The sequence below is a fragment of the Aulonocara sp. 'chitande type north' Nkhata Bay genome, linkage group LG22, assembly GCF_057382095.1.
Source record: "Aulonocara sp. 'chitande type north' Nkhata Bay isolate Kocher_YH1m ecotype deep benthic linkage group LG22, A_spYH_male_GT1.1, whole genome shotgun sequence".
NCBI classification, from domain to species: Eukaryota; Metazoa; Chordata; class Actinopteri; order Cichliformes; family Cichlidae; genus Aulonocara; species Aulonocara sp. 'chitande type north' Nkhata Bay.
In genome coordinates this window covers 456,053-475,815 of record NC_141364.1, presented here as the reverse complement: position 1 = coordinate 475,815, position 19,763 = coordinate 456,053, and the positions used below count along the sequence as shown (strand labels likewise).

General features: G+C 46.2%; 1 protein-coding gene across 4 annotated transcripts in view; it reads right to left on the bottom strand.

The window, feature by feature from the left end:
- Window positions 1-5,339: 5,339 nt before the first annotated feature.
- The window catches only part of cdc42se1 (CDC42 small effector 1), a 14,873-nt gene continuing 449 nt past the window's right edge, over window positions 5,340-19,763 (bottom strand). For 2 of the 4 annotated variants that reach the window (XM_086280158.1, XM_086280160.1), the window contains exons 2-5: window positions 11,246-11,504; window positions 8,015-8,119; window positions 7,371-7,442; window positions 5,340-6,586 (exon numbers count right to left, since the gene is read on the bottom strand). In XM_086280158.1, coding sequence (XP_086136284.1) covers window positions 7,374-7,442; window positions 8,015-8,119; window positions 11,246-11,395 — 324 coding nt within the window. In that variant the 5' untranslated portion in view covers window positions 11,396-11,504 and the 3' untranslated portion in view covers window positions 5,340-6,586; window positions 7,371-7,373. Of the gene's footprint in view, window positions 6,587-7,370; window positions 7,443-8,014; window positions 8,120-11,245; window positions 11,619-19,763 lie in introns of all 4 variants that reach the window. The other 2 variants (XM_086280157.1, XM_086280159.1) reach the window with 1 other exon arrangement.

Genomic DNA, 19,763 nt, shown 5'->3' with positions numbered 1-19,763 from the left:
GAAGTGATGGAAACATTGCTGTGTGTGTAAGTGGTCTGTATGAAACCAGCCGCTGGTCAGGAAATGAAGGCTGACAGGAAGGAAGTGAGGTCACTGCTGAGGAAACTCCATAAACAGGAACACAGAGCCGACTGTGTGCGAGTCTCAAGCCAACCGAAATGTGTTTTTCTGCTTTTTCTCCATCTGTCAAAGACTGAACACTCAAAAAGACTGTCAGCTGGGAGGACAGTAACAACAGATTTATTCAAACACAGTTTTAACACCTTATACTTGCTGTATGTTGTGCTTGTCACTGCACATAAATGAGACCATCCAGCCCTGAACAGCGGCGACGCAGCAGCGCATGCAGCGTACGACCCATTACACTTCACAGCTTAGTGCAATATTTAACACAAAGACAGAAGATAATTGGCTGCATTTTACAAATTAATCAGAATTCAAATCGATCTTTTCACCGCCCTCAGTGACTTCAGGGGAGCCACACATACAGACACATATGTCCACACTGGGTGAGCTGACAAAGTCAACGCTAGCAGCCAGGTGCTGATAATCGAATGATTATCAGATAATCACCGAGCTGCTGAGGGTGACGGAGCACAGATATGACAGACATGTCTCTGTTTAGATACATCTCTAACGATTTAACACAATTCAGCCAAGCTTTGACAGGAGAATGGTGGCTAAGCTGTCACCCCTGTTGGACAACATCTCCCAGCCCATGCAGGAGACTCTGACAGCACTGAGCAGCTGCTTCAGTGGCTGCTGCACCCACGGTGTGGGACGGAGAGATTTCACAGGTCTCCCCACGGCTGTCAGACTCCACAACAAAGACTTCAGCTGATCAAACACATCCACACATGTGCAATAACACTAAGTGCAATACTCTTTTCTGGCATCGTTGTATTATACTCATATTATATATAGCATTTGTATTCTATTTTATTTGATTGTCTATAGTATTTTATTCTATTCTATTGTGTACAGTCTTATTGACATCTTATTCCAGTGTTTTTCTCTAATTTGTCTATGCAACTGTCCACTGCTTTAACAATAATTTCCCACGTGTGGGACTAATAAAGGTTATCTTATCTTAAGATCGCGAGAGCTCTTCAAGAGAGTGTCTTCTAAATGAACAATGAACTGCGAGGACACACAGTCCCGATCAAAAGTGAGACAAAACAGCTTTTCTTGGAAACAACAAACAGGCTGTTTTACAGCTGATCAAAAAAGGACCCACAAACCCCAAAACAGAAATCAAAGTTCCGAACATTAACTCAAGAAAGAGCAGCTCCAGCTTATTGTTGATCAGATATTCGCTTCAGCACTCTCGATGCAGCGTTTCCATGAGGCGAGGGGTTTGTCCATGAAGGGCATCGACCGTCTGGAAAAAGCTCGGGGAGCTTTTCCAAGGCTAAGAACTCTTACTGAGCCTCATAAATAATAAAAACACATTTTTGACTTCAGGTTTTTCACCCATGGCTGAATGAGGGGGGTTTATTATCACTATAATTGAAGAAGAACATGTCAAGAACTGATTTTCAACATAAAGGTAAAATTATTGCCAGAAGCATTTCTGTGATCCTACAAAATAAAAGCCTCTGTAGTCTCAATCTGTCTGTATAAACATGTGCTGCTCGTGACTGCAGATGGACACCGTTTTCCTTCAAAGCCACAAACACCCTGCTGTGGACGTTTGCTGCTGTATACCAGAGTTCAGATATAAAACACACAAACATAATAAAAGCGTTTCTGCGGCTCGGGGCAGGAACGTGGAGCCGGAGCTTTTCTGCGCTGTTTCTCTTTGAAAGCGTGGAACATTTATGACATCACACACGCGTTTCCCACACACGCTCAGCCTGTAACAAACCAGCTCTGACCGCCTCCGTGTTTCCACTCGTCCTGCTTCCTCCTCAGTGCTCGGCTGGCGTTTCCATAGAAACACCTAGTTTAACCATCATCATTATAGCTCTGCGGTCTGTGCACAGCTGCATGTAATAAAATGTGAACGCAGCCTGTGAACGGGGTCATACGTGTAGAAACACACGTCTGCCCTGACTCTCAGTGTTTCTCATTAGCCTGTGCACAGACTCACGCTTCACGAGAAAGCGATGCTGCGGCCTTCCTTAGACCTGTTTGAGCTCATTCATAGTTTCTGTCAGAGCACCTCTGGTCCCCGTCAGTCCTGCACATTAAGCTACAGGAGCTGTTCCTGTGCTAACACTAGCCAGGCTGAGTCTGATTCGGTGAGCTCGGAGGAACGGCCCAGCCTGCGCGAGTGAGTTTATACACCTGTGCCTGAAAACACCTGCATTTAAAGATTAAGTGGTTTGGTCCAATGCTTTTGTCCATGTAGTGCATTTAAGACCTCAGTGCTGTTGGCCAACAGCGTGCTGGTGGAGACTGTGCTTGAAGAGAGGAACAACATCAGTAATCTAAATATAGGCACTGCCACCGGGAGCGCTGCTGCGATGATGGAGAGCAGTTGGAAAGGAAGCAGGGCCAGGAGCAGTGGAGGTGGGTTCAAGCTGTGGGGCATCCTGATGTGAACAGTGTTGTGGGTGAAGAGAGCGTCAGACAGGATCATGCATTTGAAAGTGGACATTAAATCGGTGATGTTGTCAAAGTGTTTGCCCCACAGCTCAGAGGTCAGTTAGAGGAGAGAGAAGGAGTGTCCCAGTGGGAGAGGGTGCTGGGTGCTGCTGAGGAGAGGACTGCAGAAGGACAGGTGAGAGGGAGAAACACAGGGTCATGTACACGAGTGAGACATACACAGGTGCACTACAGCCACTGCAGTCTGTATGTATGGACACTGTAAGGTGCTGCTAGCAGAGAATGTGGCTACTCTGCAGGATGGTGCTGCGGAGAAAGACAACCACACATGTGATGGTTGCTCTGAGAGTGCTGACGGAGAAGGACAAAAGCAGCTTCGGTGTCTTCGTGGATCAGAGAAAGCAGACGATTGGCTGCCAGAGAGGAAGTCAGGAATGGCAGAGAGACAGTGGTGAGGTGTGAGTGACAGGTGGGTGGAGCCCCGTCCTGTCTGCAGCGGTGATGTGGACTGACCAACCCCTGACCTGAATTCAAACATTTGTAAGACATCCAGGCCTACGAGATGAAACTGAACCATCGACCCTCAAAGGCGTTCCCATCCACGTTTCAGTACTTTAGGACTGATCAAAGTGTTATGTTTGTACTACTCTTAGAATAAACTTCCACTCTTGTCACACTAAGCCACAAACACAGGTTTGGTGAGACAGATTTATTCAGCCATCATGAGACACGCATTACATAAGAAGAATAAAGGTGTTTTTGTGCCTCTGCAGGAGGAGCCGCTTACACAACACAAGACGCCACACAAACCTGATGATGATGATGTGACAAACTCAGGTTTTGTAAACACAAGGATGCAGCTGCTGCAGGTTTCATTAACGTGACTTTTCCTGCATGCAAAGTTAAAACCTTCCAGATCTTTGAACAAATATCCTCGTAAACCGAGCCAGGCTCACGAGTCTAATGTGTGATCCAGTTTATTACTCAGTGCACAGAAGAGTTCAACGTTTCACATCAGTCATCTGCACAGTAACGGACGCAGGAAGCAGCTTCGCTGCCGACTTCAGCTCGTTCCTCAGATCTCGCCGGGTGGGCAGACCATCATTGGACCAGCAGGAAGTGTCATGTTTCACGCTCACAGCTTTAAAACCAAAACCCCCACAGCTCGCTGACTGACAGTTTCCTCAGCCAATCAAACGTGAACACAGCTCAGAAGAAATCCATTAAAACCCTTCTGCCCAATCATTTGCATTCACTTTAATCCCAGCGCAGCTGCGGGGGGGCTGCTGATTGGCTGACATCAGAGTTTATCAGTGTCAGATGACAAACAGCTGCAAAAGGAAAAGTTAATCTGATGAAGACTGTGTGGTTTTGGACAGCGTTCCCACCGAGGCTCTTCCAGAGAAGCTCTGTGATCAGCACTCTCAGTGCAACAATCATATGCACCAATAGAATCAGCGTCTATCACAAAATAAAAGCATAGTGTGACACAAAAGCACTCTGTCTGTTTCCACCTGAAGGGAAAGGACTGTCGACAGGAAGAGGCTTCATTTCCCAGAATCCAAGAGCGAGAATGAGCCACAACGTCGACTCCAGCCTGGACGTCCTCGTCTCCACCTACACGCTTTGTAAAGTCACCGCAGTCGGGACGGTTTCTGACGTGGTCAGATTTTTGTAATCAAATCATTATCTGTGCACGACTCCCACATCCAAACAATCCCTCGTATGCTCCCGTCTCTTTAAGACAGCCCTCCCTAAATCCCACTGTTTTCTCATTGGTCAGTGTCTGGAAACCTGCAGTTAGTCGGTGGGCAGAGATGCGTTATAAAAGTAGAACAAGCTGTTGGAAGCTGAGCGTTCAGAGCAGCCTGAACATTTTCTCTCAGGAGGATTAAATACGTCTGATATGACACAAAAAAGGAAGAAGATGCGAGTTTCAACTAGTCTGGGAAAAAATCTCAGGCTGAACATCTTGATCTTAAGAAAACATCCTGATCTTCTTCAGGCCTCGGTGGAGGAGACGTTCAGGTTCCCAGCATGAGTCTAGAATGAGAGTAACAGTTTCTGGAGCTAAAATGATCCAAAACAACGATGCTCCACAGGAAAACAGTTTGTCCCGGGTGAAAGTGTTGGAATCAGAGACCTATCCTTCCTTTGTGTCCATTAAAACAGTCCCCGTGTCTTTGAACCAAAGTACAACACGTTCAGGTTTCAAGTCGAGTGTTGACACGGTCAGAGGCGTTCCTGAAGCTGGTTTAACGGCAGCGTTAATGCCGCATGTCTCAGTTTGTGAACACAAACGTTTTCAGTGGGAAGCTGGAACGAGCCGAGTCAAATACAATAACTCCTCCCACGCTCTGCACAGTTCACCAATGCACCAGAAGCTCGGGCACTTACGTTCCCGTCGTCGCCATTGTCGATGTGGAGCAAGTGCCCAGCTGCCATGTCACTCTGTGGTTTCCGCGGTAACCAGTCAGACAGTTTTCCCTGACGAGTCAGTGCTGCTGTTAGAGCATCCGGGCACAGGATGGCGTTCATGAACGGCGCGACTCGAATAAACAGACCAATCAGATGTGGCTCACTGTCCTGACTGTGCTGCGTTTGTGTGCGTGTTTGGAGAAACAATCAGTGCTGGCTCTTACTGGCAAACACATTTAATAACTGGATGTGAAACAGGATTGGCTGGTGCACACAGAGCTGGGAACAGCTGGACCAACCTGTACGTTAGTGTGATTTGCAAAAATAAATACAACGTGGACGAATCTTCAGCTGTGACAGAAGAGCTGCAGTGAAACTTACACGAAGCAGTTTTTATCAGCAGATGTTTCAAAAACTACAAAATGATCTTTTTCAAGACAACATTAAACACATTTGGTTTGTGAGCTGAGATCAACCTGAACATCTGGATAACAGCTGAGCAGATGTGAGACAGCCAATCAGGAACAGCAGAAGATTACACACGTTTAAAGCAGTAATAACTGTGACACCTTAGCTTACAACAGGCCTTTCAAGCAGTGCGCTAAAAACAGGGAGCTAAAATATCTCATCTGAAGCCCCGTTTGGGGTCCCTGAACCACAGTTTGAGTAACACAGTAATTGGATGAAGAATTTAAAAAGCGTTAAAAATAAAAACAAAGAACTTTCTGAATAATAATAATAATAATAATGATAATTTTTGGTGTTTTTCTAGTGGAGGTTTAGGACTGTGGGTCCAGTCCTGCATGCCTGGATTTCTATCGTTGTGAGGACCCTCCATGACACAACCTGAACAACAAATCTCAATCTGCAGGCATGTCCTCACATGATCCAACAATCACACAGGTCTCCACAAAGATAGACATGTAAGAGCACAAGCACACACAGTGCAGTCCAGTGTAGCAGGGATTCATGGGACTTTCCCGTCTCCTAAAACAAGAGTCCTTTAAAATTCAGCACCAGCAGCGTCCTGGGAGACGGCATCCAGTGATGTAATCACTTTGGACACGTGATCCCTGAACATACGCACGGTTCAGAATCTGCTGACGAAGCCCCAGAAGGTGTAATGATCCTTCAGGAGCTGAATACTAAACAACGGGCCATCCTCGAAATGAAGTCCAGTAAAAAACACTCCACAAAAAACGTCCACGTGAAATCTTAAATCGAACACTTTGGAGCCAGAAAACTTTTTCTTTCATAAATACAGACATCCTGTCATTTGTTTGATACTGAAAAAATTGAAATGGATGCTGGGAAATGGAGTCTAATGACGTTAATACTGACAGGGAAACCTGTAGTGACCAAAAATATTAGTTTTATTCTGGTTTCTTCAAAGGTGGGAACTGATTATCAGTCTTTGTGAGTAAAAAAAATCCACAGTTATATCTGGTCAGGCTAGTGCCTCCTGTAGGTGTTAGGGGTTCAGCGCTTTGCACAAGGGCACTTCAGTAGGGTGGAGGAGGGAGTCAAAGCACCTGGCTGGCAGTCAAGTGCTAGAGGCGAGGCTCAGTGTGGAGAAGAAAGAGTTCGGTCAGCTGGTCTGGGTCGATGTCATACACTCCTAGAAGATGAAAGACAGGAAACGTCAAACGGTGCTGACTAGTGTAAAAATGTGGCAGTCAGCGCCCCCTACAGGCAGAACATCCTTCAATCCAAAGGGTTCATCCTCTGGGGATCAGGATAAACATCTGTACACTTCCACAAACTCTAAACACGTGGAGGAACAGTGAACTGACCGATGCTGGAGGTGTGCTGCAGCATAAACAATTATGTAATAGTTACAGTTTATGGGCAAGTGCCCTCTACTGGTCAAATGAATGGTGACAAAGTGCGGGGGGGTGGTGACAGGGTCAGAGTGTGCAGGAGGGGTGTCAGGGTGGGTGGACGGAAACCGTCGGACCGGCTCAGCACCACAGCTGGTTTTTGTTTTTCTAAGGACATTACCGACAATACAAAAAACTGTAGTTCTGTTTCATCAGGTTGTGTTCTGCGATAAAGTGACCCATGGAGATCAAACAGGTGCAAGGTGCACACTCAGGTTTAACGGGAAGGCAGGGTTCATCGCTGCTTCAATCGCTAACAGGAAGCTCGGGCTCAACCACACTGAGCTAAGGCTGCCAGCTGTCTATTCTGTTTTTAACCTACTCAGGGTTACTTCCTGTTTCGTTATAGGTACAGAAGATCTGCATACCACGGTACAGGAAACCATACAGTCCTGGACCCGACTAAATAATCAGTCCTTTACTCATCTTTTCTAAAAAGTGATTTTTAACAGCGGCTGCTGGAACATCTTCGCCTGTGATGCTAAATGAGCTGAAATGAAAAGAGAAGCTGAGCTGGTTTACCGGCTATAACAGGCTGTTCCTGCCGTTCATGTTTGGGCCTTTGGACCTCATCTGCTCCTGGACCGACCCAGACTGTAAAACACAACAACACTTCTTTACATAGCACACTCACATGCATCAAACACAGAAGACAACAATCATGATGAACTAAAATGACACAGTCACACCTTCTTTATAACCAATAAATCCGTCAAAGGTTTAAACAGGTGTAACACTGAACTGTATGTGGGTGTTCTCATCTATAACACAGAGTATATATTAAAATGCTGTTGCTCCAAACTGTAGGGGTTTACACCAGTAGAGGCTGCTGGTTCAGTTCCAGTAGAGGCACAATCCCAGTCTGGGGTCGACGGGCGACCCGCGGTAAAACTCGAACACGCTACGGTTCAAGTTACGACTGAAGTGCGACAGCTTCCATCATACCTGTAACTGGTTTCTGTTCAGAGTGATGGTTTCACACACGTCATTGTTCTGCTCAGTATTTTACTTTGTTCTCAAACGTCCCTGTTGTTACTTACCCATTTTTTATGCGCTGATTTGTGATGTGCACACACACACACACACACACACACACACACACACACACACACACACACACACACGGCTGCATGGTGAGTAAACAGGTAGACAGGATTGTTACTGACCGGCTGCAGGCCTTCTGCCATCTCTCCAGAGCCGATGTGTGTGAGGTGGATGAAGTTAGTCGGTTCTCCGATCATGCTGCGATCAATCTTCCTCCTCTTCTTCTTCTATGATCATATAGACACACATTAGAGTCTCTGATGTGTGTTTGTCCTTCATAAACAGCTGATCATGGAGCTCCACAGGAAACATTTTCACTGCTATGCAGATGACACCCTTACTCGTGTACTTGGCGAGCACGGACTCGCGATTTGTACAATTGGAACACCAGCGTACTTGATGTCACAGCTCTGGAGCCTCTTAATTTAACTGTGAGTAATATGTTATGAAGCTTAACTTTAATCACAGCCAAACCGGTTTACTCAGGAACAAATAAAACACTGAAATAAACCCGGAATAACCGTGCCCCGAATCAAATCACTGAATCGATTTGAAATCCAAGAAAGAAACACCAGAATTAGAGATTCAGATGATTTGATAAACTGATTATTTACACACACACACACACACACACACACACACACACACACACACGCAGGTGTGCACGCACACACACGCACACACAGGTGTGCAGGCACACACACACACACACACACAGGTGTAAACAGACGCGGGTCCCGCTCGGCCACGCTGCCCCCTCTGAACGTGAATCGTCGCCGCTCGGCTCGCGCGCCGCCTCCTCCGCGGGGGTGGCGGTCGTCATGGCAACGTCAGGAATAAAACAACTGCTCGGTTGACAAACTGGACGAGTCACGCTTGACTCAGCGGGAGGTTAAAATAACACCCGTCAATCATCCAATCAGTGCGAGGCGCACCGGGGTCCCTCCTACATCCTGCTCCACACCAGGGGTCCCACATTCACTCCAGTACGTGCTGCTGCCATTAGAACAGAACAGCCCTTTATTAAATTGTCCGTTTTACAGGATTCTTGTGTCTCCGTTGTTCAGGTTTCCTTTTGGTTTATAAAATAAAATAAATTACACACAGCAGTTTGTGCAATTCAGTTTTTTCCTTTGTCTTTTCATGTGTTTGTTACGTGGGCCTTCTGTGCGTGAGCAGCGACCAGCCATGTTTGCAGTGGTGTCTTTGGCGTCTCCCACAGACTTAAACACACGTCTGTGTTGTGTGTCTGTGCTCCTTCTGCAGGGTTGTAGGTACGTTGCATTTGTTTACAGGGTCACACATGTTTTTAATAAGATCCAAAGTCTGTGACAGAGATGTGAGTTTGCCTGTTTTAACTCCTGTCACATGACCTGACCTTCAAACAGCAGTGCAGACACGCTCACTTCAGTCCCAGACACCAGTGTGTGTCTCTGTGACAGTGTTGTGGTCTTTCCCTTGTGTGGAGGGCTCTCCTGCACACACCCTTCCTCTCTGCCTCAGGTTATTTCCATGACTCTAAAAACTTGTAATCAAAGCTTTTTCTTTATGTTTCTGAAACGTCAGAGATCCAATCAAAGTGCAGAAAATTGTAAATTTTTGTAGTAAATTGTAAATATTGTAAAACTTTTCTTCTGTCATTTAATGGTCGGGCATTGTACAGCTACAAGCATTTCACCCCCATGTCATACTGTGTATGGTTGTGTGTGTGTGACAAATAAAATTTGAATTTGAATTTGAATCTGAGCTGATGTAAGGTTTACAAACTGAGCACGCTCAGTGGCTTCATTACGTAACCCTGAGACGCTGCCGAGCAAACAGCAGAAGAAGAAAACAAATCTCCTGGCAACGTCTGTGTTGAGCAGCTAAACACTACACCCACCCTCGTCATCGTCATCGTGTAATCAGTGAGTCAGAGCCGTCTGAGCTGGTGAAAGTCTGGAAGGATCATAGCCAGGATCAGCTCACAGACCTCCAACATGGCCGACATCATCCACTCGTCCTAAACAGGCCAAATGTAAAAGCTCCGCCCCAAAAAGACGAAAATGTAAAAACCTTAAAACAGGCGACGCGTTTGCTCGTTCGAGTGGAATTTACGCAGGACCTGATGGGTGAAATATGTGCAGTCAGCCTCAGACGTTACACAACATCTGTAGTGCTGACGACAAACTGAGCGTGCGCAGAAACAACCCCACTTCTCTTTGATTTAATGACGTCTACATTACTCACACCGTCACAACTTTATCACAAACAGCTGCACAAAGAGACGATGTGAAAATACGCACAATAACGATGAAACGTCCACCAAAACCTTCTATGATAAACTTTGTGCGGCTGGAGTTCAAACCTGCCCACTTTAACCTTACGCACACTTCCTGAGTGAAGTCAGCGCTGGCATCGGTGCGTCTCGCTGTGTTTATTAAAGGTGTATTGTTGTAGTGCCACAATGGAACAAACACAGAGCTAAAAATAGAGCCAGAGGAAGGAGGGAGGAGGAAGAGGAGGAGGCTCTCTGGGGAGAAAGGCCACAGCAGCACTTCCTCCCGTCACGGCAGCGTCGCTACCATCAGGAACCTTTTATTGGGTGTAACGTGGAGATCTGTGCTGATGTTTGCGTTCTGTTTATGTCACGTGAAGCAAAAAGAGAAGCGACAGTTGCAGAGGTCAGAGGTCACAGAGAAAAGGGAAGCTGTGCATATGTGTGTGTGGAGGCCACAGTAACTCTGAGGCCTCGTGGGGACATTTGTGGAAGAGCACACAAGCCCCGCCTTTACCTGTGCAGCGTCACGTTCAGGCACATAAACAACACCGATCACATAACTGTCCACTTCATTTACCTGCTAAGCATCAGCCATCGTTTTAGCTAGTCCAAGTTGGTAAATGGTAAATGGCCTGCATTTGTATAGCGCTTTTCTAGTCCATAGGACCCCAAAGCGCTTTACACTACATTCAGTCATTCACCCATTCACACACACATTCACACACTGGTGATGGCAGCTACATTGTAGCCACAGCTGCCCTGGGGCGCACTGACAGAGGCGAGGCTGCCGGACAAAGGCGCCACCGGGCCCTCTGACCACCACCAGTAGGCAAACATGGGGTTAGTATCTTGCCCAAGGATATTTGACATGCAGCCAGGAGGCAGCCTGGGATCGAACCACCGACCTTCTGATTAGTGGCTGACCTGCTCTGCCACCTGAGCTACAGCCACCCCGGTAGTTACCAGTTACCAGTTAACTTCAGCTTTGAAACATTGTATCCGCTAACATTAGCTAACATGATTAATTCTAATATTTGTACAAACTTAGAATCACATGCAGCATTTAAAGTTATCAAAAGACAGCACGTCTCACCGGCGGTGGTTTAGCTACCACGCAGCAGCCCATCTTGTGCCAGAAGTCGCTCATGCCGAGGCTCGGTCTGTCCAACGGCCGGACGCTGCTCTCTGCTGCTGCCCTGCAGGCCAGAGGAGGAACTACAGCCTGAGGGTAATCTTGGGGCATTCAGGCCAAAAACTTGATTGACGACAAAGCTCAGGTGCCTAAAACCCCCAAAATGCCGGCACAGGGTGGAGTCGGGATGTCCCCGATTAATTCAACGGCTCTTTAGCAGCTGAAGAAAAAAAAAAAAAAAAACGTGTTTATTCTACAAATCTGGTGAAGAAAAAAAAAAAAAAAGGTCAAATCCAAAGTGTGGAGAGTTCAAAGCTGCACGTTCATGCACGATCTGTGGAGAGAGAAACGTTGATCTAATTAAATGACTACTATCATCATCACAGCTTTAACAGCTGGAAGTTCACAGTTTCCACCTTCACTTTACACCTAGCAACAAATTTATATCCAGCCTGCTTTATTTTGAAAATCCTATATGGATAGATTAAGTTAATAGAAACACCTGGACCGTGCTGGCTGTCAGACACCATCTGATTTATTTGTAGTTTTTAAAAAAATCTAAAAGTTTCACAAATATTGTCAGTTTGATTAAAACACAGTAACTAATCATGCTGAAAATACCCAAGAGCTGCACTTCAGTTATTAATGCTTACATAAAGGCTCTCCGAGCTCTGCAGGTTCAAACATGAACGGCTGACACTCTCAGCCAGCTTACAGCCTTCACATTTATTCTGCTGTGATTTCCTGTGAACTCTCACATGTCCTTACAGCAGCACCAATGCAGGGAAGCAACAGCAGATTTACACACAGCGATGAAATGACTGCGAGCCCAACATCTGAGACCCAAAAACCACAGAAAATTCCCCCAAACGTCCCCACATGGCAGGGAAACAGGAACGCAGTGAGACACCCAGCTACGTGGGAACCCTCAGAGACGTCAACAAGGCAAACACATCGAGCATGACTAAACACTGGGTGTGTCCAAACACACAGTTCTGCTGTGTGTGTGTGTTTCTGGGCGTTCTTCTCAAGCTGATCCTGAAACTTGACTCCAGCTGTTGATTAAATCACACAGTTCTGACCTTTGACCCCTCAGGTGGGACATTTAATAAGCGCTGCAGATCAGTGGAGACCGACGCTGAGGGAGCGCTCGTGCACTTTTATAATATATATTCTGACTTCTTACACACAGAACATGAAACAAATAAATGATTTCTACTTCATTTTTAGAGAATCTAGAAAAGTGTGGAAGCACTGTCAACACATCTATGCTGCAGCAAGCTCTGCGTGCTGGTTTTTAAGATTAATAAGACGTGTAAGCTCCTCCCACACCTTTCATGTGTGAGCTCATGAGCAGCACAGGCGTGAAACGCTGTTTTTACGTGGGCATGCGGCCCGATTCCACGCAGGACTGAATCAAGCGTCTGCTCTGGACTCGGTCCAGCACATTTCAGCAGACGATAAGGGAAGAATGTGGAGGCCAGGAACATGTAGCTTCACGCTCCACATCCACCCTGATCAGCAGCCAGGAATTCAGCCTGCGGCTCCGACTCCTGACGGAGGCCCAGAGAGGATGTCCTGCGCTCTGCTCTGTCAATCGAATCATCCTCTGTCACCTGACCTGCAGGATCAGAGCAATCACCTGAAGTTCAGCCTTCAGGTTGAACTCACTGTAATTCAGCTGTGAGCCGATGACCTGACGCGCTACATTTCCCTGTTAGGAGCTGCACTCAGACCTCTAGTAGGGCTGCCACGATTATGTCGTCTATTAAAATCGTCGTCGACTAATTTACGTCGTTTGAAGCTTTGTAAGATCCCAAAAGCCGCAGGAATAAGTAGCAGGATTTAAGAGTGCAATAACGGACTGAAACAGAAGATGGCAGCACTGCATGTACAAGGATGCCAGCTGCCGTTAAACCCCGAAGAAGAAGAAGAAGCTGTGTCCAAATTCAGGGGCTGCATCCTTTGAAGGCCTCATCTGTAGGCCGATTAAGTTACAGCGACACGGCAAAGACTGTCCAAATTCGAAGACTGCCCCATACGTGGCCAAAAAAATGCGTCCTTCATTTCCCCAGATTTGAAGGATGGGTCAGGTGTATACTTCGTGGCCCAACCTATCCCAGAATTCATAGCGCCCAGTTTCCAACAATGGCGGCAGCTAGTTAGTTTTAATATTACTCTTATTATTCTTTCTGGGTCACAAAATAAACGTTTAACATATTTTCAGGGAGAATGTAGCTGTGTAAACCTCAAATATCTGCTCAGTTTATCAAGACACCGCATATTTTCAAAAGCGCTCCGACGTTTTCGGAGACGTCTGTTACCCACTAGCTCGATAGCTAGCCGGGGGCTAGGCTCACTAGAGCCGTGAGAACAGCGGACTCCCGGCAAATCGTTTTCAAAACCACCGCCGTCTTTCGCTACTCAGGTTAAACATGATATATGAGTCACTTAGATAACTTAAAATGTTGTTGTTTGGCTTTTTTTTTTAGTATTTTATTTGTTCCTGAGTAAATCGGTTTGGCTGAGATTAAAGTTATAGTTTTTACACAGCTGAATAAACGTCAAGCAGACAGCTGATTATCAGAAGTGTGAGATGCTCGAGAATTTACTCCGGTGTCCTGTTATATTTTAGAAAGCAAGGAGTTTATTAAACTTCACCAAAACAATCTGCAAATTTTATTAAAATTGAATAAACTATCATCTTGTCTTTATTTTTAGTTAGCACAGACCTGAAACACTTAAAGCTGTAAGCTAATGATAGTTATATAAGAGCAGATGCTGCTGGTGCAATAAGCTGTACGTTTTACGTCCAATGGATGATGATCTGATTAGTCGACTAATCGCAAAAATAATCAGTGACTAGTCGACTATCAAAGTAATCGTTTGTGGCAGCCTTAACTCTGGATTGTTATGAGCTGGGAGAAAAACACAACTACAGCTGCTTTTTTTGTCACGTGTGACGTCTAAACACGTCGCTGAACCGAGGCGAACGTTTGGGTTTCTGTCAATGAATGATGTGAAGTCGACAGCTTCATCCTGGGAAGTCTTATTCTTGTGCCTAAAATCAGAAGTCAGGCCTTTTCCTGCAGGAGTGATGTGAGCGGCGGAAAATGTGTAAACTGTGCGTTTGTGTTTGCTAGCAGGAGATCTGTCACGCCAACGCGAGGAGGAGGAACAGACTCTTCCTCCCTCGTCTGGCTGCAGGTGGTACGGGCCGGTCTGATTATAGGAAGTGAAACGAGTCTGTTTAACGAGTGTGCGAGGAAGTTTAAGGTGGAAGTGAACCAGAGATTTCATCTTTATCTGACATCAGGACAGTTTCATCTGTGAAAACACCAGAAACTAACCCGCAGACATCATGTGATTACCATCGTCGTCACAGCTGACCACCTGATGTGACATCAGCTGAGCGTTCATGAGCCAGGAGGCCGAATCAGCTGAAACAACAACAACAACAACAACAACGGCCCATTTGTCTGTGTGGGACGACGGCCTGCAGGTCACATGACTGCACTTTAGTCAGCTGACAGAGGAAGGCCTTTATTTAAACTCATCTGCTGAATGACCTCTGACCTTCATCAGCTTCTGCTTTTTCATCAGTAGAAGATTTTTTTAGACTTGTGTTTAGTTAATGTGACATTTTGACTGAACAATCTGCTGTAAACATCGTGCTGGACCTTTCTGCTTGAACTCCACAGAGAAGCTTCACAATCATCCCCCTGTTTCTGAACCTGCGTTTCAGCCTCTGAAACGAGCTCATTCAGCTCCTGTCTCTTTAAGATCTCCCTAGAGGCCCGTCTGATTGGCCATCTCCTGGAAGCTTGCTGAAGGGCAGCACCCAGAGCATGTGGCTGGAGCACATGCTCACTGTTTTCTGATAACGTACGATGACACAGAAAGGTGTGACATGCTGACATCACAACAGCGCTCAGCCTAACAGGGGTTATTTTCACACAGTAGACTCAGCATTGGACGCAAACCACAGCTAAACATACACGCTGGTCCTGAGCGAGTGTGGCTGACCCTGCCTGCAGTCTAACACTAACAGATGTTGGTCTTCTTTCTTTACCGTCATCCAGTCATTTCAGTTGTGCTTCTCCAACACGCTGACGACACATGACTCCATACTTCAGGTAAATTCTTAGATAACAGGCAGATTGAAGTGCTTTATTTTCTGCTTTCACTTCCTCCTTTCTAAACTGAGACACTGGCTTCCTGCTGATGCTTATCTCAGCTGATAAGAAGAAAAAACACGGTGCAGAGGAAGGTGACCGTTTACACCGCTACGACAAAAACAGGGAAATAAATCAACGAGTCTGTTTGGAAACTAAAGTGAAAGTGATTCAGCACCACAAACACACCTGTGACACACCTGTGTGATCACGACAACATCACTCACACGTTTCAGTCCATGAAGAGCATAAAGGTGTCTGTAAGGTCAGAAAGCGCGCACACACACACACTGACACCTTTATGAAGTAATTGAGGGATTTTAAAGACACCTCTGTGCTGAACTGGGACCCAACAGAGTACCTTCAGTACTGCAGTAATATGGTCACATGTCCATCTACTCCTAATGAGCTGCTGATGGTTTGGAGACTCCTGCAAACTGAGCATGGCAACAGTCTAACCTAGTTAATGTAAAAGGCCGACTTCTCAGTTTCAGAGAAGACTCTTATACAGAGAGCAGCTCTGGTATTGACTCTGCAATAGTCGGCCTCATCACTGATGGGGACGACATGGAGTACAGAGGACTGACCCAAGACTGGTGCCAGCAGAACTACCTCCAGATCAACACTAATAAAACCAAGGAGCTGGTGGTAGACTTCCACAGGCACAAACATCCTCCACTGCAACCACTGAACATCCAAGGTATGGACATTGAGGCTGTGGACAGCTACAGGTACCTTGGTGTTCATCTGAACAACAGACTGGACTGGACTGATAATTCAGACGCCCTCTACAGGAAAGGGCAGAGGAGGCTGTACCTGCTGTGGAGACTCAGGTCGTTTGGAGTGGAGGGCCCACTCCTGAAGACCTTCTATGACTCTGTGGTGGCCTCAGCCATCTTTTATGGTGTGGTCTGCTGGGGCAGCAGCATCTCAGCCCGGGACAGGAAGAGACTGAACAGGCTGATCCACAGGATGCCCTCTGGACCCAGTGGAGGTGGTGAGTGACAGGAGAATGGTGGCTAAGCTGTCACCCCTGTTGGACAACATCTCCCACCCCATGCAGCAGACTGTGACAGCACTGAGCAGCTCCTTCAGTGGGAGACTGCGGCACCCACGGTGTGGGACGGAGAGATTTCGCAGGTCTTTCCTCCCCACGGCTGTCAGACTCCACAATAAAGACTCCAACAATCAAACATATCCACACATGTGCAATAACACTAAGTGCAATACTCTTTTCTGGCATCGTTGTATTTTTACTCAGTTATATATAGCATTTGTATTCTATTGTTATCCTATTGTATATTTTATTCTATTTTATTCTACTGTATATAGTATCTTATTCTGTACAGATGTGTACTGTATTTATTCTTATTATATTCTAATTTTTGCTTCATAACTTTTGCACTGTCCACTTCCTGCTGTGACAAAACAAATTTCCCACGTGTGGGACTAATAAAGGTGATCTTATCTTCATCATCTGTATCGACGGCTGAGCTCAGCGATGATGCTGAGCGTCCTGACTCGTGCGCTGGAGTTCAGACAAACTGTTCAATTCTAATCCCACAGGTCACGTGAACAGATGCTCGCTCAGAGGAAAATGATGAGAGTAAGTGTGTATCATCGACATACGAACGGTGGGATGGTTCATTCATCTGTTTGTAAAAACAGTTTTCAACTGTTTCACTGAGAAAAGAAGGATCACAGAGTCCGAATGGATCCAGGTGAATCCAGCACGTTTCAGACAAACAGACTAATAATAAAGCGTCTGCACTGATTTCATCACATAACCATGTTTTAATGAAACGCTGCTCGTTACTCCACATTCACGCTGACGACGTGTTGTTATGTAGATGATGAGATCTTCACAGTGACGAACTTTATTCTGAAATTGTTCCACAGTTTGTGTCACGTTAATCAATGAACCTGATTGGCTGGAGTTCTACTTTTCCAGCTTTTTGGTTTCCTGTCTCAAATTTTTGAGATCATCAAATTCAACACGAGCTCCTTTGCCTCTTGAAATAGTAAAAAGCAAAATCAAACCTTACACATTAAACATGAGTTTTCTGAGTTCTACTGTGAAGAAAACATATTTACGCAGCCAGCTCTGGTGGGGTTGTCTTACTTTGGACAAATAACACGTGTAAAAGTATGGATTACATCCACAATAATACTTTCACTCAAACCAAGAGAACAGCATTAATGGATCAGAATGTTGAGGTGCAGCGGCATGAAAGCCAGCATCCACCTGAGGAGGAACATGAACGCGTGTGAATTTTACATCGATTCTTCTTAGACAGCACGTGTGCTCGAGTGAAGGCGGCAACATGTTGTTTCAACAATACAACTCTGTGGCTGCTTTCACACCGTTCATACCACGGCGAGCGGCTTCAGGTCTGAATCACAGCAACACCGCTCGACCGACGTCTTCGTCTTCAACCTTCACACCGGCGCATTCGTTGTCGACCTTCACACCAGCGTCTTCGTCGTCCGGAGAGCAAAGCGTGAGCCACTCTGCCGTGTCTACTTTAAATCATTCAATGAAAAATAAAAGTGTCCAGATTCACATCCCTCAGCCACGTCTGTGGTGAGCAGTCGCTTCACATCAAACCAGATGTTTCTTACAGATGTTCATCCTACCGAGGTTTCAGCAGCTACAAAGAGTCGGTCATTAGAAGCTAAAGTTGGGTTGATTTGAAATCTCAGACATCAAACATGCTCTGTGTGCGATTATCGAGTGAAAGTGATAAATGATGCTAATCGCGAGCCTGACAAGGCTGCATTCCTCTCCCTGTAAGCAGCTGATGCTTATCAGCCAGTTCCACCTTTAATGTGACGAAGAGTTCAAAGACATTTTAAAGGAGGCACAACAAGAAGAACTAGTAAAAAACACTTGGTCTCGTATCGACCGACCGTCAGTTACACAACCTCTGAGCAGGATGTCGGTGTCCCAACACGTCCAGAGGAACAAGTCAGGTCAGCGTGCAGTCACGGTAATGTCAGAGGAGTGTTACGGGAACGTCACGTTAACCTCTTCAGCCCCGAGTGTAAAACACAAACAGCTCCAGATTTGATCACTGCAGATTCCTGAGCCTACAAACCAACTGTGACGACCAGGATAGCGCTCTGAGCCGTTCACCCATTCCTGTCCTCGCAAACAGAGACGGTCAGAGGTCAGAGTCCAGCCACCACACACTGCCCCGCGCCTCTGAATCACTTCCTGTTCCTCTGCAGGAAACACCCTACACTTACTGAGCCAGTTTTAAACAGACCTTCAGGCGTACAAAGTGTTCACACGTCAGCACGATTCAGTCCCCAAACATCTGCAGGAGAACGACCTCAGCGCTGGGAGCTGCCGTCACCAAGGTGACGGCTGACGATGCATCCTTGCCGCTCGATCCGACCCGTCTGCATTCAACGGGCCGACAGGTGACAGGTCCAGAATCAGCCTCGGGATCAGGGTTAACCCCAGAACCATCACAGCCTGTTTGGACTCAGAAATGATGCTTTATCTGAGCTGTGTGACACTCAGAAACGTCCCGATGCACATGAAGGCAGCGGCAGGAGGACAGAGCCAGACCACAAACTCCATCATGGAGATGGTGGAGGGGAGCTGTATTTTTGGATCAAAGTTTCCGTCCCCTGAACCCTGTGACCTCTGACCTTTAACCTCCACACTCAGCTCCCATAGATCTGCATTTTGTGCAGCTGTCTATATTTGAGAAATGTGTGAAGCATGTCAGTGCTGCGGAAAGCAAAATTAATCTGAAACCTGCAGATTTGACCCTTTGCACCAAAGTCCAGTCAGAAATCAGCCAATTTCACGCCTGCTGTCCAAAACATGCACGTCGTATTGATTCACGTTCCTCCATAAAAACTGAACTCAGTCTTTAGGTCGTCGTGTTATTCCTGTCCTTCACACTTCTTCATCAACTTCCTTGTTCCTCACATAAAACTCCACTTAAAACCTTTTGTTTTCTCCAGTCTGAAACGTGCACTTTTTCCTTTCTTCAGACCAAACTCCACTCAGAAACAACCGGATCATACACGCCAATGTTCCGTTTGCTGAAAGCATTCACGGGGGAAAATAAGTGAAAGAAAGAGAAGGTCAGAGTGAAGTTTGGACTACAGAAGGAAAACTGGCAGGTTTATGAGTCTGCGCTCACACACCGACACAGAGTCCCTGTACAAACCTGCAGATCTGACTTATTCTCATCCTTCTCTTCATGAAGCTAGGCACTCTCCCTGCTTCCAGCCATTATGTTAAGCTAAGGTAAGAACTTACACTTAATATGTCAGGTCAGAAA